Genomic DNA, 21,952 nt, shown 5'->3' with positions numbered 1-21,952 from the left:
GCCAAAAGCAAGCATGATGTCATTGTGAACATAAAGTGTCAGGGTATGAAGAGGGTGGCCCAACTTAAATGAGATATGATAGTTTCATTATGACCTAACATTCTTGCCAATACATTATCTTCATTTTGCTCCAGATTATAATCTCTAATGAAAAAATACAACTCCATGAGCAAGACTATCCAAGGCTTGGCCCAACATTGGATTTGTTTGAAAACCACGAAGGTGACGTTCATTTGCATTACCAACAAAACAGATGTTTCGCCATAAAAAGAAAAATGAAGACTGAAACTAGTACTAGGAATACATCGTATAATACACATAGAAACCTGAATTGGTATTTGAACGATAAAAGGCAACAACCAAAAGGTACCAAGGGCAGCATCAACCTGCTTGGAACTTACAAATGTGGCTTACTCGACATGATAGCTCGCTATTTTTGGAAAAGAAGACGCTCCTAATACCAAGTTAAACAACAAACATGGCAAATACCACATGATAAAAGGTTGAGCTAACGATGATACGAGTAGAAGTGTTCCGTTAATGCCTTAAGTTCACCTCTTTGTAAACTCGCAGACAAGGATAGTTACCCGTTCCAAGCAGACAACTGAGTGATCTTATCAATCTACAGCTCAGAAGAAAATGCGTTCTCAAATTAAATTGAATTTTTTCAAGTAGGCATTAACTCTAGCTTTACTTCATCACTAAGGCTGTCACTGAACTCTGAGGCAGACATCATCTGCTTTTCTTGTTCCAAATCATAGATTTTGTCTGTCATACCTTCCTTTCTATATGCCTCAACCATAACAGAATAAGTCGTGTCATCTGGTCGGCATTGCTTATCTTTCATTCGCTTGAAAACTCTCTCCATCTCAATTAAGTCCTCTGCCTTTGCACAAGCATAAATAACAGAACTGAAAAACGAAGTGTTTTCAGGTATCTCCAACTTCCCAGCTAATTGGACAGTGTTGATCACCTTAGGAAAAAGACCTGCATTTGCATATCCTCTAATGAGACAGCAAAAAGTCTTCATGTCGGCTTTCACACCTTCCGCACGCATTTGATCAAATGTATACTCCATATTCTTCGCATCACCTACATCCGAAAACGCTTCGATGACATTGTTGTAAGTTGATGTCGTCCATGGAAATGAAAGTTTACGCATGTACTCCATCACTGATGACATCTTATCGTACATCCTTTTCTTCCCATAAGCACTAATAAGGATATTAAATGTTCGCGTCTCTGGCTCAATACCAAAATTACTAAACTTTTCGTACCATTTCTCCATCATTTCAATCTGCCCCTTGTTGCCAAATAAGCTCAGGATAGTGTTCATCGTCCATATATCGGGTCTGCTGTCTATGCTCTCGAGCATTCCTGAAAGTAAGGGTGGAAAAATTAGCCCATAAGAACATGACCCGCCAACCCGTCCAAGTTTGGGCTGATCATTGACCTGCCCATCCATTAGCTCAGCCCATAAAATATTGGGGCAGCCCGAATTGACCCATAAGAAATCTTGTCAAATATTTTCAAAAAGACATTTTTTTTAATTTGATATGTTATATATAGCCATAATAGAGAAAAACAAATATTAGGTACTAAAAAATTATAAAAAAACAAAGAAAGAAATTAAAACTTGAGTAGTAAAAATTGGACTGGTTGGGTTACAACCCGCTTTTTAGCTCATTTCAGCCCAAGTAACTTTTGGGCGGGTCAAAATCAGCCTAGCCCGCCCATTTACACCCCTACCTGAAACCACTTTCTCCATTTCTTCATATTTTTCTGCCTTCCCATAACCACTCAAGACTATATTTTGAGTGACAGTGTTAGGAACTATGGAACGTTCAGCCATTTGTTCATAAAGAGAGTCAACCAGATCAAACCGGGATGCATCCACGCATGCCTTAATTAATATACTGTATGTATAAACATTTGGCTGACAATCAGGGAGCTCAATCATCCGGAGAAGAATAGTAAATGCTTTGTCAATTATGTTGCTTCTACAGTAAGCACCAACCAAGGCTGTATAGAATTCTGTAGTGGGTTCCAATCCCTCTTCAATCATTGTATCAAAAAGTTGTTGTGCTTTCCCTGGTTGCCCGCATCTCCCAAGAAGAACAAGAAGCTTCATATATGTACTTTCTTTCGATTGATAAAAGGGCTGTTCCTTTAGCATTTCAAATACCTAGAAGCAAAAATGCATTATTATCGAAACCATACGTTTGGAAGTGGAAAGAAAAAAGAAAAGAGTTAGAGCAGACATCCAATTGGCAACGCACCAGCAGTAGTTACGATGCAAGAAATATCTGAATGCAAGCACAAAAATCAATGAGATGCAGTAAGATTACCTAAGAAAAGAAAAAGAAAACAGGTAACCTTCCATTTACCTCAGTCCTCAGCGCTTTTGGGGATACGGGATGTGGCAAAACTCTATGTGTGCAAAAAATGCATAGTAAACTGTTCGAGAATTCAGCTAAGTGATACTCCATTCCAAACAAAGAGCTTAAGGCACTGGGTGGTTCTGAATGAAGTTATTACACCAGTTTTGGACAGTATATAGGTAAGAACGAATCACATTGTTCACGAATAAGTTAATAGATAAGAAAAAACAAAAACCCATTAATATATCACACGAAAAATGGTTCTTAATTTCCAAGCCAAGGGGGCGGAGAATGTAATGGAAGAACTGGATATTTTCTGCAGGAGATAGGAGCTTTAAAAAGAAAATAAGTTAAGGTAACAGGCTGCAGATAGAACTCAAAGTAATAACATACAGGGGCATGACTGGAAGCTTGATGTAGCTAAAATGACGCTAGATAGCTGCAATATGCAACGGGGCAGGATAACAAGATCTAAAGGATGGAAAAAGGTGAATCTTCTCTGTCAAATCCACCAACGGGAGCATTCACACAGCTCATAACAGCTGCAAGGCGTGAAATAAATATGGTGCAATCGAGCACTCAAGTAATTCTTTCACTTTATTTATATTAATCAACTATGCTTCAATTCCCAACCACTTGAGGTTAAGCTATATGAATCCGCTATATCTACTCAGCTCTATTCGGGTCCCTTATTTCAATAATGGTAAATAATCATTATATAAGCAAAACTAAGGATTCTCTAAAAATTAGAGGTTATCTAAGTCTCACAATTATCCCAAACTGACATACTAAGTCTCTAACTAGGCTAAGAAGATTCCTAGCAAGCACAGAATTTAATATAAGTGTAACGACAATAACTAACTATTCGTATGGCCTCTATGGTTCCTTCATTTCCATTATGTTTTTTCTAGCTACCTCTACATTGATTTTATAATTTCTTTAAGCAAACATGACAAATATGACACCTTATTTTCAGGTCTAGCTCATTCCATTTAGCATCTTCAACCATCACAGCCTTGCACCTATAAACTCATTTTAGCTAACCTTAATTTCTCAACCAAAAGTAAAAACAAAAAGAAAAGGAACCTTTACAAGAAACTAAGTAGCCCTTACTTCAAGTAACAAAAAAATTCACAAGGGGGCTAAGGGATAGCAAGGGGGTTTTTACACAAAAAAAAAAACTCCCTCCATCCCAATTTAAGTGTCTTACTTTCCTTTTTAGTCTATCCCAAAAAGTGTGTCCCTTTCTATATTTAGTAAGTTAGACAATTCAAACATCCTACATAGTAGCAAGTTATAACCACAAGATTCAAACAACATTTAGTATATTACACATATCTTTAATTTAGGACGACAAAATTAAAAAATCTCTCAAACAGTGGATAAGAAATAATGTCAGCATAATTAATGACAGCATTACTAATAGACCCTATTCAGCATTATTCTTATACACCATACCAAACGACCCCTTAAATAAGGATATTGAAAAAAATGCAAAATCAAGAAATGAAAGGGGTTTTAGCAAGAACTAACCTGAAGAGCTTGAAGCCATTGTTTTTTATCAATATGATCAGAAAGTTCTTCAGTAACAGTATTAACCCAAGCTTTAGCATTGTTCTTTCTATCTAATTTTTTCTTAATATTCTTAATGGGAGTTCTCTTATTGTTTTTTAACCCATTCTGTTCAGTAAAACCTGGATATTCACCCCGTTTCCACTGCTTTTTCTTTGGAAATACAACTGAAGATGAAGATGTCACGGCGGCGCGTGTGGCGGCGCGTGTCTGCAGAGAGTTGAAACGCCGGCGAAGGTTACCGGAATGGATTAGAGGAGAAGGAAACAGTGAAGATGAAGAAGATAAAGAAGAAAATAAATTGGTTGACATTTTTTTATTTTGGTGACATATATGTTTGTTTGTGTTAATATAGGATTGTGTTCACTTTTTTGCTTTTACTTATTCTTCTTTTTATAAATATAAATGTTACATTTTTTAAGTTTGTTTTTATCCGAAATAAATTTCTCACCTTGGATAGAGATAAAAAGGTATGCGTAAATATAATTCTTGTGCCCCGCTTATGTAATTACTGTCGTAGATGTGTTATTGTAAGTTTGTTTTTACTCATTGAAAATTTATACGATAGGATTTGTGGTCTATCGGTAAATTCTGATTTTGATTTTTGTGATATCTAATGAAACACATTTAGTAGGCGTTTGGCCATAAAAATTAAATATTTTTCATTTTATTTGGAATATTGAATGCGGAATTGAAGATGGGTTGAGTGTGGTTATAGTTTTTGAAAAAAGTATTTAGTTGTTTGAATGTACTAAAAGTAAAAAAAGGCTTTAGGTGTTTTTCAAATTTTAAATACAACTTTAAGTTGTATTTGAAATTTTCATGGTCAAACGTTGATTTCCAAATAAAGTATTTTCCCAAAAAAAAGTGAAAAATTCTCATGGCCAAACTGGTTCTTAATCTTTAATTAATCAAAATGTGTGCTTTTAGTCCTTTTATGTATGAGGTATGTTGTATCTGAACTACTTTTAGTAATATATTTACTGTAAAATATAGAGCAACGGTACCAATTTAACATATCCGTTACCGACTTAACATAATAAATGGGTAATTAAGTGGCGGAATAACTAATAATTAATGCGAATTGGTGAATATTCACAAGCAAACGGATTAAAAGTGCAGATTTCTATTAATTGAAGGTTAACTATGCTTAGTCAAATATTACAGAGAGCAAAATTAAAATTTATTCAATAAATGAGGGACCAAAAGTGCTAATAACCCTCCAAACTAAGTCACTCAATATGATCAGAAAGAGCATTAGGAACAGTAGTAACCCAAGCTTTAGCATTGTTTTTTCTATCCAATTTTTTCTTTAATATTCTTAATAGTCAAGAGAGAAGATGAGGAAGATCAAGAAAATGAATTGGCCGCCATTTTTCTATATTAAACAGTCTGTTTACAATATGCAGTGACAAGTGAATATAAGATATTGTGAATAGAAACTATCTTTTCTTTTGACAAATATGTTTTTTTTTTTTTTTAACTTTTAAGGAAATCCGCAGCCATTATCTTTGGTTCCACACTGGCAACCTACTCATTCTGCAATAACTCGCGAACCACTCGAGAAACAAAAACCCCACTATGCAAACGTAGTGCGACGATTGACAAATATGGTTGTTTGTGTTGATATAGGATTGTGTTCCATTTTGGTTTTACTTATTTTATATATAAATTTCCAATTTGTAAGTTTGAATGTTACTCATTAAAAAAATATTCTCTCTGTTTTAATTTATGTGAACATTTTCGGAGTACGAGGGTCAAACTTTATAACTTTGATCATAAATTTTGGCATAGATTTTTCAAGTTTATAAAAATAAAATTTATATATTTAGAAACTATATAAAAGTACTATAAGTCATGATAATTTATAATTTAATAGTTTAAAAAAATTGTAAGAAAAATGTGGGCAAAGAACCATCTCATAGACTCCGTAAATAGTGGTAATAGCTATAGATTCACATAAATTGAAACATAAGGAGTATATACAAACAAAATAACTCAAATTATTCTCACTTAAAAAAATGACTGTTCATATAGATTTTTTTTAATTTATTTTGTTAGAAAAAATTTAAGAAAGATACATTGTATGATATAATAAATCAAATATTCATCGACAAATAAGTCCTACCATTTTATTTTTTTTGAAATAATTCTTACATTACAATTCATGTATTGTGATCCTTGAATTACTAATACATGTGTTACAATTCACGCATTACTAATTCATGCATTACAATCCCATATTGCTAATCCATTCCCTACATGACTAGCTTCCTAAGTAATTCAACGCTAAACTTAAATAATTTGAGAGCTATCTTAAAGTCATAACCAAGTAGCATTATGACAATGGACTATTACCTCTGCTTGCAAATATAAGTCGAATGATTAAACCATGTTAACTTTATGTCTCCTTTGGCATGTTTTTCTTCTGTGATCTATTTATCATCATCATTCATAATCTGTTTTGTTAGCTGCTGCCTGACACCTGATTATTCTAATCATGACAATATATTCTCCAATTACATTCTTTAGTCAAGGATTCCCCTTTCGCTAGGCCATTTTTTATGAAATTAGTTTATGTTGCTTGCATCCTCCAAAAATATCACCGCACTCGTGTCATATCCTCCATCCAATAATGTTTTTTTTTGGGAAATCTGAGCAACATAGCTATCAATTAACATAATACCCTTTCGCGACTCCTCCTCTAGTAAGAGACTCATAGTTTGGGTTGTACTCATAAAGTGTCCACTTTTTATTCTTGGGACGGTAGCGATATGTGAAATTCTCATCAAACATCCATTGACAAGGATCTGAATCAGTAACACACTGATAGTCTGATCGAAATGCCACAAAAGTGCCCATGTTTGTGGAGCAATTGAACATGGTAGCTGTTGGAAAAATTGTTCTAATATTCACCTTAAAACTGAACTCCTGATTTGGCTTCAAATGCTCTAACGGGAGATCGTTATCAAAGGAAAAACATCGAATGCTAAGGTAATTTGTGTGATTATTTTTCACCACAATTAATTTTTCATTTGGAGGTGATCTACCGGTGGCTTCAACATGTGAAAAATTGATGACCACGAAGATCAATAATGTCATGTACAATGTTAAGGTGATGGTCTTCATGATGGTTTTCTTGTCCTGAAAGATCACGATGTAAAAAAAAAATTAGAAGAAGAAAAATAAAAAATAGATCAATTTCAATTCATTTACATAAATAAATTTGGGAATTTCTAAATTTAATATGCGAGAGTCCGAGAAAATTTCACCTTTTTGATGTGAAACAAGACGATAAAAAGTACAATTAGTTGTAAAAATTCAAGAACGATGCAAAAATGTCATTTCGTGCATGGGGAGTGTCAATAGTCTGAAATGTTTCTATTGAATTTGCTTCCCGGAAAATTATGCTGTACAAATAGGATTAAATAGAATTAACGTGTTCTATATATACCTAAATTATTGAATCACTTTGATATGAAGAAAGTTTTTTGTGTATTTCTAATTTAGATTTTATAACATTTCTAAGATCACTATTATATGTCTATGCATGTGAAGGATAACTCACTAATTCATTACATGCATGATAAAGAGAAAATATTACCTTATTTCTTATTCAATCAATTCCTTTGAAGCTAATTTTTTTTAAATGATGAGAGAATTATGTAAAAGTTTAATATTTGAAATGGGTTTTTGTGAATCTTTGAAAATAGAGAGAAGGTAAGAATCAGATTCTTTCTTGTTTTCGTTGATGATTAAATTTCTCTATAATGGGTATTTATATATATCCATTTAGTGAAAAGAATAAGAATTTCTTCTGTAGATTCGAATCCTTTTAGTAATTCTATTTTTACGATTTTACTACTATTTTTAAGCCTCGAATAGAGTTTCTAAATTTAAGTTTTTATATAATTACAGCTAACCATCTATATTTGTGGATACGAGACAATTACGTATTCGTGAGCTTCTAAAAGAAGTATGTTTATTGTGAGTACATATAGGAAACTATTTTCCATAGCCCACTTCAACTTGGATTTGTTCATATAGCCTTGAAAATTTTTAGGGAAAACGCAGAAAAACGACCCCTGAACTATGGTTGAATTTCCATAACACACTCAATCTTTGCGGGAGTCGTATTGCCCCCCTGAACAAATTTTAAATAGAATTAACATATCCTTAAGTGATGACGTGACAGAGAGTTTGTGTTCACTCTCTTAGAGGAGTGTGAGATGCCAAAGATAAATTAAAAGCTGATTAGCATATACACGTGTCACTTATTAATTGACTTATTTATATTTAATTACATTTATTTATTATCACTAAATTAAAGCTGATATATTTTTCTTTCTTTATTTTTATTTGGAAATACAATTAATTTTATTTTTGATAAACGGAAAAGGTGCAGATGTGCCCTTCCACTATACGAAATTGCACGGATATGCCCGTCGTTAAAAGGTGGTCTCACATATGCCCTTAACGTTATTTTTTGGGTTACTCATGTCCTTGATTTAACGGAAACCCGATAAAAATATTGGAGGGCAGATTTGTGCAGTTTCGCATAGTATAGGGGCATATTTGATCCTTTCGAAATTCCTAAATATTACAAAAAAACAAAAATATGGCACAAATTACCATTGCATTCCAAAACATAAAAAACATTTGCAATTACAATTCATGCATCCACCGTTACATCTAAATTATACAACTAAAATATCAAATGCAATTACAACCATCTTTTAAAGATTGTTTTCACAAACAAGAGCACCATTTTCCCTTTTCAAAAGATTTGTTTTACTAATGATAATATCATTTTTATTTTTCAATTTGTTGATGATATGGATAGTTTTTTCTAGATATTTTTCATCTTCCCAATCCCAATATCTACACGATAATGCATGCAACAACTGCCGCACAAAAAAATCACAAGTCTAATGTAAGTCATTACAGATCACAAAAAAAAAAAAATCACAAGTCATTACAGATCTACTAAATTTACGTATGCATGGAATTCGAAAGAGGCTGCACCACATTGAATTTTATGTAGGAAAAAATGCTTAAAATGTAATATTCTCTCTATTATTGTTATCAAAGTTTTCAAAGATCAAGAGACGTTTTTTCAGGTGTCATAAGTCTAATGTAAGTTATCTCTTTTTCCTTGTGATTTTTTTTTTTTGTGGCAAATCTGTAATGAATTTTTTTTATGTTTATGTTTTGTGCGGCAATTGTTCATGCATTATCATGTAGATATTGGGACTGGGAAGACGAAAAATATCTAGGTCATCAACAAATTGAAAAAATAAAAATGATATCCTCATTAGTAAAACAAATCTTTTGAAAAAGGAAAATGGTGCTCTTGTTTATGAAAACAATCTTTAAAAGATGGTTATAGTTGCATTTGATCTTTTAGTTGTATAATTTAGATGTAATGTAATGGTGGATGCATGGATTGTAATTACAAATGATTTTAATATTTTAGAATGCAATGATATTTTGTGCCCTATTTTTATTTTTTGTCATAATATTTAGGAATTTCAGTGGATCAAATATGCCCCTATACTATGCGAAACTGCACAAATCTGCCCTCCAATATTTTTATCGGGTTTCCGTTAAATCAAGGGCATGAGTAAACCAAAAAGTAACGTTAAGGGCATATGTGAGACCACCTTTTAACGACGGGCATATCCATGCAATTTCATATAGTAGAAGGACAGATCTGGACCTTTTCCGTTTTTAAAAAGAATTCCTTTCATTCATCACCTCAAACTTTCCTCTTTCTCTAGATCGGCTAATTACCCAGCTAATTTGGTGAACCACCATCATTGAATCGTATTATGAGTTTTCTAGAAAAATATTCAAATGCTTAAAACAAAAGCCTTGTCTTCTTTTGCCTATTCCACATTTTTATAAATTCAAATCTATATCATTCATTCAATCTCCATGAAAAGAGACTAAATGTCAAAATTTCAGACCATCTCGACATGAAAGTAATGTAGAATGGGATCTTGTAAAATATATAATGGAGTTTTAAAAAGATAAAATTAAAGGCTACCATTTTCTTCCTTCCACTGTAAAACTCAAAAAAATAGCATGAAAATCACCTTTACACCACCACCACCACCGACCGACCACCAGCAAATCTGAAAAAGAAAATCTATCACTTTTCCTAAGGTCTGTCCTAATGACTAATTGCTCTAGTTAGATTTGTGGTGGCAACAAAAATGAGGAAAGGGAGAGTGGGTGTGAAAGAAAGAGAAAGAAAATGAAAATAAAGAAAAAGAAATGTAATATGAAGAAAAAAAAATGAAAAAAGCTTACAAAATATATACAAACACGTGTACAACACCCTTATACCAAAAATCTGGTTGTCCAATTTCAGGGTGGTCTTAATTTCATTTAAAAATTATTTAGGAGGGTAATAAGGTCCCTGCAAAGATTGAGCGTGTTACTGAAAATCCGAATATAGTTCAGGGGTCTTTTTATGTTTTTTTCCCTTTATAGAAAAGGCACCCTTTGTAACAAGAAAAAGGAAAAATTTTAATTTGCAGGCTTTAATTCATCTTCCTTTGTAAATTGGGATAATACTTTGGTTGCGATAAATCATAAATAATTTCTTTTATAATGGTGACGTGCAGGTTAACTACTTTCACTTTGATTGTTTGACTGAATTCATGTTATTTTTCACTAGCAACAAATATATTAATTCTGACCGTTAAAATTTAGATAAGTAAAGAAGAATTAATTAGTTTTTAATTTTATTTTTTATATCTCTGCAAAAATTTGAATCTTAACTTCTCATAATTTTTATGTCATTTCATTGATGGACCGGTCATACCATTGGATGATAAGCAATTTTAAAATTTCAATAAAGATTAAATTAACTGAGTTCTTTGTCATATATAAGTTAGGGTAATAAGGCATTACCTAGTAATTAATATATATACCATTATACTAGTGGGCGATAAAAAGTTATCTATATCGGGTTTACCTTGAATCAATAAATGCATTTTATATGTCAGTATTTTAATTTTTCTCACTTAATCATGATTTAATTAATACACATTCTCACTTTATTAAATCACTTAAGTGTCTTATTTTCTTTTCTTCTTTGTCCTAAAAAGAGTGTCTCTTTCTATATTTAGTAATCGTCATTTTTGTCTGTGCCAGAAAGATCATATCTTTCTATATTTACTAATCGTTCTTACTTCTTTTGGGTCTGTCCCAAAAAGAGCGTCTCTCTATATTTAGTAATCTTTCTATATAGTAAGTGTTAGAAAAATATTATTTTCTATCTAATATCTCAAAAATAGAAGGACTATTCCTAAAGACTACTTTGAAATAAGAGTATTAATTCTATAGTTTTTAGCCTTAGTGGCAGATTTCTTAATGAGAGAAATTGATTGTCCCAAACGTTTTGTAACTGGATTTTAGTCAGCCTTTATGGTTGAATTTTGGTCACCTTTGTCTAGATTCATTCCTTAATTCTTTCTTAATGAGTATTTGATATACTAATAATATCAAATATCTGTAGCTGTCAACTTTTTGAAATAGTAACTGATGGCCCACGTTGATATCCTTGAATAGTATTAAGTGCTATTATTTGTATTCAAGTCCCACGTTATTTGCTGACCTTTTATTAGCTTTGATTAGCCTCTATGGCTAGCCGTTCAAAAGTTCTCGATTTAACTTTAAGCCTATAAATTCCAATATCTTTTCCTTTATAGAAAATACAGGAAAGAAACAAAAAACATTCTTCGCTCCTCACTTCCTTTTTGCCGGGTTTCATAAAATTGTTTAATCTTTGTTAGATCCCCGCTCCTAATTTTGTATTAGAAGAGCTTGTTGAATGGAGATACACTTAGGGTGAAATATCCTTAAGGATAGTATCTTAATTGACATGCCTCAAGCTACGAATATTTCCGTGAATTCAAGATTTTTTCCAACAGTAAATTAGACAACTCAAACATACTACGTAGTAAGTTTATAACCACGTCTTTAATTTAGGAGAGCAAGAATCAAAAGTCTCTTTTATTCCTTAAATTTTGTGCTCAGTCAAACAAAAACAAAACAAATCAAGAAATGAAATGGGTTTTAGAAAGAACTAACCTTAATTGCTTGAAGCCATTGCTTCTTTTCAATATAATCAGAAAGCTCTTCAGTAACAGTATTAACCCAAGCTTTAGCATTACTCTTTCTATCTAATTTTTTCTCAAGATTCTTAAGAGTGTTCTCTTATTGTTTTTAAACCCATTTTGTTCAGTAAATCCTGGATATTCACCTTGTTTCCACTGCTTTTTCTTTGGAAATGCCACTGAAGAAGAAGAAGAACGACAAGATTTCACGGCCAAACAAGTTGAAGTCAAGAGAGAAGATGAAGAAGATAAAGAAAATGAATTGGTTGCCATTTTTCTAAATTTGGTGACATATATGTTTGTTTGTGTTAATATAGGATTGTGTTCAATTTTTGCTTTTAACTTATTCTTCTTCTTCTTTTTATTTTTTTATAAATGCTTCATTTTTTAAGTTTGTTTTTACTCATTGAAATTTTTGTGTACGAACAAAGTCACTCAAACTATTCTCACTTAAAAAATAACTCTTCATGTAGCAACACATATTTATTCTTTTAAAAAAAAAAAAAATTACATAAGAGTTAAGGAAAAAAAAATTATTATATAAGGATAGGAAATTACAAATGTGGGGATTCAAACCCTCATCAACAAGGTAAAAGTTTCGGTAGCGAACCAACTGAGCTACTAAATCTCTACACATATATTTATTCTGTTTGGAAAAAGAATTAAAAAAATACATTGTATGATTCATCAAATCAAATATCCAGCGATAAATAATCTACATTTTTTTTTTGAAATAATCCTTGCAATACAATTCTTGCATTGTAATCCTCACATTACAATTCTATATTACTAATCTAATCCCTGCATGAGTAGCTTCTAAAGCGAACGATCCCTAAAAGTCATAACCAAGTAGCATTATAACAAGAGAAAAAACATAAAATCCCCCTTAAACTTGTTCCGAAAACTTAGTTTAGCACTACAACTTTATGTGTGTTTATGTACCCCTTATTCTTATTTGAAGTGAAATTAGTTATCGCTTAACATGTGACGTAGCAAGAAAGTGCTATCAACTTTCGAAAAGCGCGTCAGGAAAAAAAACAGCACTAAAAGGGTGCCAACTGTACATGTGTTGACTTATGATTGGATGACATATTATAGTTTTTTTAATATTTTTTCCATTTTAAATTATTTTTTTTCTTTTTTCTTTCTTATTCTTTTCTCCTGTTTCTCTTTCTTGTTTTCTCTTCAACAAGTTTGACAGTGTGATTTTTCAAACTTTCGACTGGAATTGTTCAAAATGCTACTATGGATTCGCTACTTACCTTAGTTTACAGAGTTGGAGTGCTTTCAAGTTTGGTTTAAGTGTGATTTTCCAAGTTTTGTTCGTAATTTCTTCCATTTCTTGATCTTTACACATAAAATAAAAGAAGATCAAATTTGTTGATGCATTTTAGTTAGATGTGTATGTGTGTGTTCTGAATATTGATAATTGAAAAAAAATCCACCATCAATGCGCAGCTTTTAAGCTGCCATGGATGTGGAAAAGAAGAAGAAGAAGGAGAATACAATAAAATAAAATAAATGAACAAAAATAAAATTTAAAAATGGTGTTATACACGTGTCAGGCAAGTGTATAACACTCATGTACGTAAATTTGGGATTGTTCTGGGAAGGGCTAATTAATTTTATTTCAAACGAGAATAAGGGGTACACTTGCTAAACTAAGTTTTCGGGACAAGTTTGAGGGGATTTTATGTCTTTTCTCTTATACTAATGGATCGCTATCGCTGCTTGCAAATGTAAGTCGATTGATTAAACTATGTTAAATTTATGTCTTCTTTGGCATATTTTTCTTCGGTGATCTATTTATCATCATTGTCCAGAATCTGTTTTGTTAGCTTATGCCACCTGATTATTTTAATCCAGACAACTTATTCTCCAATTACATTATTTAGTCATGAATTCCTCTTTCGCTAGACCATTTTCTTTACTATTAGTTTTTGTTGCTTGCATCCTCCAAAAATATCGCCGCACTAGTGTTGTATCCTCCATCCGCTAACATTTTTTTTTTGCGAATCCGAGCTACATAGCTATCAATTGACATAATACCCTTTCGCGACTCCTCCCCTACTAAGAGACTCATAGTTAGGGTTGTACTCATAAAGTACCCACTTTTTATCCTTGGGATGGTAGCGATATGCGAAATTCTCATCAAACATCCATCGACAAGGATCTGAATCAGTAACACATTGATAGTTTGATCGAAATGGCATGAAAGTGCCCATGTTAGTGGAGCAATTGAACATGGTAGCAGTTGAAAAAATTGTTCTAATATTCACCTTAAAACTGAACTCCTGATTTGGCTTCAAATGCTCTAACGGGAGATCGTTATCAAAGGAAAAACATTGAATGCTAAGATAATTTGTGTGGTTATTTTTCACCACAATTAATTTTTCATTTGGAGGTGATCTACCGATGGTTTCAATATGTGAAAAAATGATGATTACGAAGATCAATAATGTCACGTACAATGCTAAGGTGATGGTCTTCATGATGGTTTTCTTGAATTTTCCTCCTGAAAGATCACGATGTAAAAAAAAAATAGAAGAAGAAAAACAAAATAGATCAATTTCAATTCATTTACATAACTAAATTTGGCAATTTCTGGATTTTAATATGCGAGAGTTCGAAAAAAATTGGACCTTTTTGATGTGAAACAAGAAGACGAGAAGTACAATTAGTTGTAAAAATTCAAGAATGATGCAAAAATGTCATTTCGTACATGAGTCAGTAGTTCGAAAGGTTTCTATTGAATTTACTTCGCGGACAAATTATGTTGTACAAATAGGATAAAATAAAATAAACTATTTTTTATATATACCTAATTAATTATTGAATCTCTTTGATATAAAGAAAGGTTTTTAGTGTATTTCTAATTCAATTTTATAACATTTCTAAGATCACTAGTATTTTATAATGTGTATATATGGCTATATGCATGTGAAGGATAAATCACTAATTCATTACATGCATCATAAAGAGAAAATATTACCTTATTCTCATTCAACGAATTCCTTCGAAGCTAATTTTTCTTAAGTGATGGGAGAATTATGTAGAAGTTTAATAGTTGAAATGGGATTTTGTGAATCTTTAAAAATAAGAGAGAAGGCAAGAATCGAGTGAGATTCTTTCTTGTTTTCGTTGATGATTAAATTTCTCTATATTGGATTATTTGGTATTTATATATATCCATTATAGAGCAAAGAATAAGAATATTTTCTATAGATTCAAATCCTTTTTGTAATTCTATTTTTACGGTTTTACTATTTTTAAGCCTCGAATAGAGTTTCAAAATTTAGGTTTTTATATAATTAAAACTAGCCTTCTATATTTGCGCATACGGAGCTTCTAAAAGAGGCATGTTTATTGTTAGTATATAGGAAACTATTTCCCAAAGTCCACTTCAACTTGGATTTATCCATATAGCCTTGAGGATTTTATAGGGGGGGAAAAAGGAAAAATTAATTTGCAGGCTTTAATTTGATTCCTCTTCTTTTTAATTTGGACAATACCTTGGTTGCCATAATTCATAAATAAAATTTTCTTATAACGGTAGTGTTTAGGATAATTTGTTTCACTTTTGATTATTCAATTAAATTTATGCTATCTTTTACCAGCATATGTCTATATAATTTTAATCATCGAAATTTAGACAAATAACGAATTTAACTTAAATTTTTGTAATCTCTACCGAATTTTGAATTTTACCTTCTCATAATCTTCACGTCACTTCATTTATGGATGGGCCATACAATTGAATGATAAGCAATGTTTAAATCCAACAAAAAGTTAAATTAAGTGAAGTCTTCTCATTTACCGAAGTCACGATAAATAAAATGTTACTTAGTATTTATACTAGTGAGCGACAAAAAGTTATCTACATGGTATGTCTACATTGAACCAATAAATGTATTTCATGTGTTTATATTTTTTTTTTTCACTTAATCATGGTTAATTAATATATATTCTCACTTCATTAAAACGCTTAACTATGATAACTTGATATAATTTGGTGTAGACATCCGACACAAGCAAGTTTTTACCTTGATGGCACTCCCATGGTTAAAAAAAAAATGGTCATTCTGGTCAAATGGTCATTTTAGACTAATAGCTTGTTTGACAAAATTTTCAAAAATTGCTTATTCCGAGAAGTAATGTTTTAAAAAAAGAAAGAAAGTATTTTTGGATAATCGGCGTTTCTATTTGACTAATCAATTGGAAAAACTCCTTTACCAATATTAAAATAATAATCTGTACTTGACCTAAAGTTTCAAAAAATGCTTCTTGGAAGAGATTATTTTTTTGTTGGTTCTGAAAAATAAACTTATATTACAATTCAAAAGCTTCTTTTTTTTCTATAATTTTGACCAAACACCTTAAACCTTTAAAATAATTTATTTAAATATCTATTTTTGACTTTTCAAAAGCAACAGGTTATAAATAGGCTAAAGCCTAGATGGAGTAACAAAAAGGTGGAAGAGAAAAAAGAAAGGCTTAATGCATATGCGGCTCCTAAACTTGTCCTTTTTTTCATTTTGACACGACAACTGAGTGTTATTCCTATTAAACCCCTGAATTCGTCCTCAAATGTTTCTATCAAACCCTCTGTATCTGATTTTTATTAAAAGCAGAAATTAAATTGGGGGAAGGTGGAATAATATTTTAGATATGTGTTAAGTTATTCTTTAGGTCATGGATGTGTCGGTTTTTTTCTGCTCTTTCACTGCCAGCTTAATTAAGAGGTACTCTTTTTTCCCTCTCAATTGCTGCTAATCTTAGCTAAAAGATGACATAATTAAATTAGAATATATATAAGCATTGTGCTATATTAAAGATGGAAACTATGTAAGTCGGATTGAATTTAGGCCAATCAGTCTTAGTAACTACACCAACAAAATCATTTCCAAAATTGTCTCCAAAAGATTAAATCCCATGCTTACGAACTTCATTTTTGTCAATCAAAGTGGTTTTGTCTCTGGAAGACTAATTATTGAAAATGTAATGTTGGCACACGAGATTATGCAAGACATTTATAAACCTAATCAGGGTGGCAACATTGTCTTAAAATTAGATATGACTAAAACATATGATAGGTTTTCCTGGTCTTTTTTATATGATGTTTTGAAAAAATTGATTTCAGCACTGAGTGGATTAACATTGTTAACAGAATCATATCTAATGTTTGGTATTCCATTATTATCAATGGAACTAGACATGAATTTTTTCATTCTACTCAAGGGCTGAAACAAGGGGATCCTTTATCCCCCTCTCTCTTCATTCTTGCTGCTAAAGTTCTTTCAAGATCTCTTTACAATTTAAATGAGAATGATAACTTCATTCCTTTTTATATGAATAATAGAGGACCTCAGATAAATCACTTGGCTTATGTTGATGACATTGTCATCTTCAGCAGTGGCAAAACCAATTCTGTTAAATTAGTCATGAAGCAGATTGCTAATTATGAAAAGGCTTCTGGATAACTTGTTAACAAAGATAAAAGTTTTTTCTTAACTAGCTTTAAAACCAGTACTCACAGAATCAATAGATTGAGAAATTGTACAGATTTTATGGACAAATCTTTTCCTTTTACTTATCTAGGCTGCCCTATCTATCTTTGGTAGGAAAAGAATTGCCTATTTTCATCATGACAAAAGTTGTAAAAAGATTGAATGGTTGGCAAGGTAAGATGTTAAGCTTTGGGGGAAGAGCAGTTTTGATCAAAAGTGTGCTACAATATCTTCCCACCTACATTCTCACTGCTCTGAATCCTCCAAAGAATACTTTGAAACTGATTGAAAAGCACTTTGCTAGATTCTTCTGGGGTTCTTCTCTTGAGAAGAAAAAGTAACATTAGAGCTCTAGGCCAAATCTTTGTTTTCCTAAAGAAGAGGGTGGAGTAGGCATCAGATCTTTAGATTGTATCTCCAATACTCTGTCTATCAAGAGATGGTGGAGATTGAGAACCAAAGATTCTCTCTAAGCAGACTTTATGAAAGCCAAATATTGTTCTAGAGTTCACATTACTCAAAAAAAATGGATCCCTGATAACTCTCAGGGATGGAAAAACTTGGTTTGGGCTGGAAGCGATGCTGATCATAACATCATGTGGAGAATTAATGGAGGAAACTCTAGTTTCTGGTTAGACAAGTAGTCTGACATGGGACCTCTGATTCAAAGCCCCCACAGACTGCTTGAGAGCAATATCAATAAGATCACTGATAGAAAGTTCATTACTAATGGTGAATGGGATATCAACCTTTTGACTAATGTTCTTCCTGACAACATCATTCAAAATATTCTCTCAATTGATATTGGTTCCTTGGACTTAAATGGTGAACCTATTTGGAATTTATCTGGGAATGGGAACTACTCTAAAAAATCTGCTTGGAATAACATTAGAATTTCCAAAACAAGAGACAGTTTCCTAAGCAAACTATGGCACAAATCTCTACCTTTCAAATTTTCTTTTTTAAGTTGGAGACTGTCTCATGGTAAATTGCTTTTTAATGAAGTTGTATCTAGGTTTGGAAATCAATCTAATGCTCTTTGTTTATGTTGTAACACCCCAGTATTAGACTTTATGCAGCATACTTTCTCAGAAGGTGAAGCAGCAAGGCAAATATGGAGACTTATTGCTGTCCCCCTTGGTATCACACACCATGCAGGACCTATAAGGAGAAATTTCAAAGAATGCTGGGATTTTAACAGTAAAAATAAAGTGTATAGTTTGATTTTGCAGGTTACTCCTGTCATCATCTGTTGGCAAATCTGGAAGAAATGGACAACATGCAAATTTGGAAATCAAAGAAAGATTGCTATCAACAAAATGGAATATCAAGCTATATGGAATCTACAAGCAATTCTACAAGTAGAATTCCTAAAATGTAGCATCACTGGAAACTGGACAATAATGTGCAATATTATAGAAAGACTGAAACCAATGGTGATAATCAAACAAGTCAGATGGATCAAACCAGATATGGGATGCATTAAGCTAAATCTGGATAGAAGCTACACCAGCAACAACGGAAGAGCAGGAATAGGAACAGCCATCAGAGATAATGAAGGAAAGATCATCGTGGCACTCTCCAGACCAAAACAGTGCAATTCAAATACTCAAGCTGAAGCATTGACGGCTAAACAAGGAATACAATGGTGTATCAGTAAGGGATACCATAGATTTCAGGTGGAAATAGACTCTCAAATCATTTCCAATATGATCACTAACAAGAGAACCACCAACATGAAGATAAAAAAAGACCGTCTTAGATACTATCAACTTGGTTGAGGAAGCTGAAATAACCTGAATCCTTTGCTTGAGGGAAGCAAATCAGGTGGTAGACTTCTTTGCAAAATTGACATCATCTAGTGGAGAAGAAACCTTCTATGCCTCTCACAAAATCTTCCAAGAGAGGTTAAAGGTTTAGTTCAACTAGATAAATGACAACTTCCCTTTATGAGGAGAAGATAAAAGTAATTTCTTTGTTAGCTAGATGATGTACATTTTTGTTAAAAAGGGCATTGTATAGGCTTAGCCCTTTACTTCTTTTGAGAGCTTAACAGATTGTGAATTAGAGGTTTGGTACATGTCCCCCTCTAAATGTAACTTTTTGTGCATTAATAGACATGGTAGGGTCAAGCCTAACGCCCCACATCAATGATTCATAACCCTTGATGATGGCTTAAACTTAAAAAAAATGCAAGTCGGATAGCGTTTGACAGAAACACTTAAGGATGAGTTCAGGGGTTCAATAAGAACAACATTTAGTTAAGATAACAAAATGGGGAGGGGGTGGAGGGTGGGGGGAAGTAAGTTTAGGGGGCCGCATATGCATTAACACTTTGTTTGGATGGTTTTTACATATTGTTTCATAATGTATCATGCTGTATTGTATCGTATTGTATTGTTTAATTAACACAACGTTTGGATAAATTGTATTATTTTCCGTCGTTACATAATCTCACACATCAGCGATTTGAACGATAAACTTATAAGAAAAGTAGGGCACGGGATAGAGCTACCATAAAAAAGTAAGGTAAATGGTAAAATAGAATTGTTAGATAATAAAAATGAGAAAAAATATAAGTAACGATGCGATAACACCAAATCGTCGTCACATAAAATGAGACTTTTATTCGTTACGTATCGATGGATTTAACGATATAATACATTAAAAATTAAGAAACAGACAAAATAAACATTTGCATTTAAACTAACAACGCAGTATAATACGCAACAACCATAAAAACAAGTTGCAAGTAGGGGTGGGCATAAATACGAAAACAACCGAAACGAATGAATTCGGTTTTCGATTTTTCGGTGTTCGGTGTTTCGGTTCGGTTTCGATTTTTTTAAATGGTAAATTCGATGTTCGGTTCGGTGTTAGGTTTCGGATTTTCGATTTTCGGTTTTGAATATTTAATATAATATTTTTTTAAATCAATTTGTTGCTGATTCTTTGGCCGTTGCGAGTTCTTTAAAAATTAGTGCCGGCGCCGGGCCGCCGGCCGCGCAACATTAACTGACTAAGTTGGTCTTTGGCTAGTCTTTGGCTTCTTCTTCTTGTCGCTAGCTAGTGCTGGTACTAAAGACATTCTTGATATGTTGATCATGAATCATTTGGTAACGGGTGACTATTGCTTAACCAACGCCAAAAAACCGAATTAGAAAATCGAAACCGAATCGAACCGAACTTCAAAATACCGTACCGAATCGAACTAATTCGGTGCGGTGTTCGATTTTCACTCAAAAAAATCAAAATCGAAATACCGAATCGAACTTTGAAAAAATCGAACCGAACAACCGAACGCCCACCCTAATTGTAAGCCAAAAAGAAACGAAGTGTTATTTCATTCCATTTACACAGAACAGTGTGTGCATACACTTTTTCATCATCATTTCATATGTGTCAGTGTGTACATGTGTACAGAAATAGTACTAAGTAGCTAAGTCAAGGGTGGATGACAGAGACGCAACAACTAATAATAACCCAAAATATAACTATTCTTTCTTTCTTTCTTCTATATTACTCTTAATTAAATCCCATAATATTACTTTTCTCTTTGCTTATTAAATTGGTTTTTGATTATTCTCTTCCCTTTTTTATTAGCTCTCTCAGTTCACACAGATCAAAAACCTCACTTTCAAGAACGTTATATCAATTGCAAAATCTTGTAAGTACTTCTAATTTTAGAAGCCCCTTTTTACCTTTTTTGGGAAATCTTAGGTTATTATGTTGTTTTTCTGCAATTATGTGTTAATATCAATCTTGGGGTTCTTCCAATTTTTCATTTTTATGAAAAAATGGAGCAACCCCAGTTTAAAAGATTTGTTTTTTGTATATGTTTATACTCTCTCCCGGCCAATTTAAGTGTCTTAGTTTGACTACACTTGGAGTTTAAGAAATAGAGAGTGTTTAAAGATGTGTATAAATCTTGTGGTTATAACTTCTCATTGTTACGTAGATGTTTGAATTATAACTTACTAAATACGGAAGACACTCTTTTTGGGACAAACCTAAGAAGACACTCTTTTTTCATTTTTGTTTGGGAAATCTTGGGTCATTATGTTGTTTCTCTGCAATTTTTTGTTCATATAAATCTTGGGGTTCTTTCAATTTTTCATTTTTATGAAAAAAAGGGCAACCCCAGTTTAAAAGATTGGATTTTATTTTTTTTGTATATGTGGATATTATAATGTTTCTTGCTTTTACTAAATGTCACTCCTTTTCAGTTCCCTATTTGAGTTTGCTGTGATTAGCTTATACTGCAGCTTTGTTGTGGATTAATTAGAATCTGGATATGATTTGTTTTTTTGTTGTTAGCAGTTATACTGCTAATAAATGGGGTTGTGTTCCATGTTTTAAACAG

At 32.4% G+C, this 21,952-nt stretch overlaps 3 protein-coding genes across 4 annotated transcripts in view; 2 read left to right on the top strand and 1 right to left on the bottom strand.

The window, feature by feature from the left end:
* Window positions 1-313: 313 nt before the first annotated feature.
* LOC132039769 (pentatricopeptide repeat-containing protein At3g06430, chloroplastic-like) lies at window positions 314-4,304 on the bottom strand. Its single transcript, XM_059430286.1, has 3 exons — window positions 3,915-4,304; window positions 1,750-2,185; window positions 314-1,377 (listed from the first exon to the last, which is right to left on the bottom strand). Exons 1-3 carry the CDS (start codon window positions 4,263-4,265, stop codon window positions 668-670), a joined length of 1,497 nt encoding a protein of 498 aa, XP_059286269.1. The 5' UTR covers window positions 4,266-4,304; the 3' UTR covers window positions 314-667.
* Window positions 4,305-18,239: 13,935 nt separating this feature from the next.
* LOC132039255 (uncharacterized) lies at window positions 18,240-19,370 on the top strand. Its single transcript, XM_059429782.1, has one exon. It carries the CDS (start codon window positions 18,240-18,242, stop codon window positions 19,368-19,370), a length of 1,131 nt encoding a protein of 376 aa, XP_059285765.1.
* A 1,702-nt stretch (window positions 19,371-21,072) lies between these two features.
* Window positions 21,073-21,952, top strand: part of LOC132040354 (pto-interacting protein 1) — a 7,982-nt gene continuing 7,102 nt past the window's right edge. Inside the window, exon 1 of one of the 2 annotated variants that reach the window (XM_059430985.1) lies at window positions 21,073-21,224. The gene's annotated coding sequence lies outside the window, so the exon portion shown is untranslated. Of the gene's footprint in view, window positions 21,257-21,952 lie in introns of both variants that reach the window. The other variant, XM_059430984.1, reaches the window with a different exon arrangement.

Source organism: Lycium ferocissimum, chromosome 12 (assembly GCF_029784015.1).
Source record: "Lycium ferocissimum isolate CSIRO_LF1 chromosome 12, AGI_CSIRO_Lferr_CH_V1, whole genome shotgun sequence".
Taxonomy (NCBI): domain Eukaryota; kingdom Viridiplantae; phylum Streptophyta; class Magnoliopsida; order Solanales; family Solanaceae; genus Lycium; species Lycium ferocissimum.
The sequence above is the reverse complement of the archived record's forward strand: the minus strand, read 5'-3'. Positions and strand labels throughout refer to the sequence as shown.

Bases quoted from the DNA above. Each gene is read 5' to 3' on its own strand.
- LOC132039255 (XM_059429782.1), top strand. From the start codon at position 18,240: ATGGGACCTCTGATTCAAAGCCCCCACAGACTGCTTGAGAGCAATATC.
- LOC132039769 (XM_059430286.1), bottom strand. From the start codon at position 4,265: ATGTCAACCAATTTATTTTCTTCTTTATCTTCTTCATCTTCACTGTTT. The intron at 2,186-3,914 runs GTTAGTTCTTGC...TTTTGCTTCTAG, and splicing joins AATGGCTTCAAGCTCTTCAG to GTATTTGAAATGCTAAAGGA. The intron at 1,378-1,749 runs GTAGGGGTGTAA...CCTTACTTTCAG, and splicing joins AATGGAGAAAGTGGTTTCAG to GAATGCTCGAGAGCATAGAC.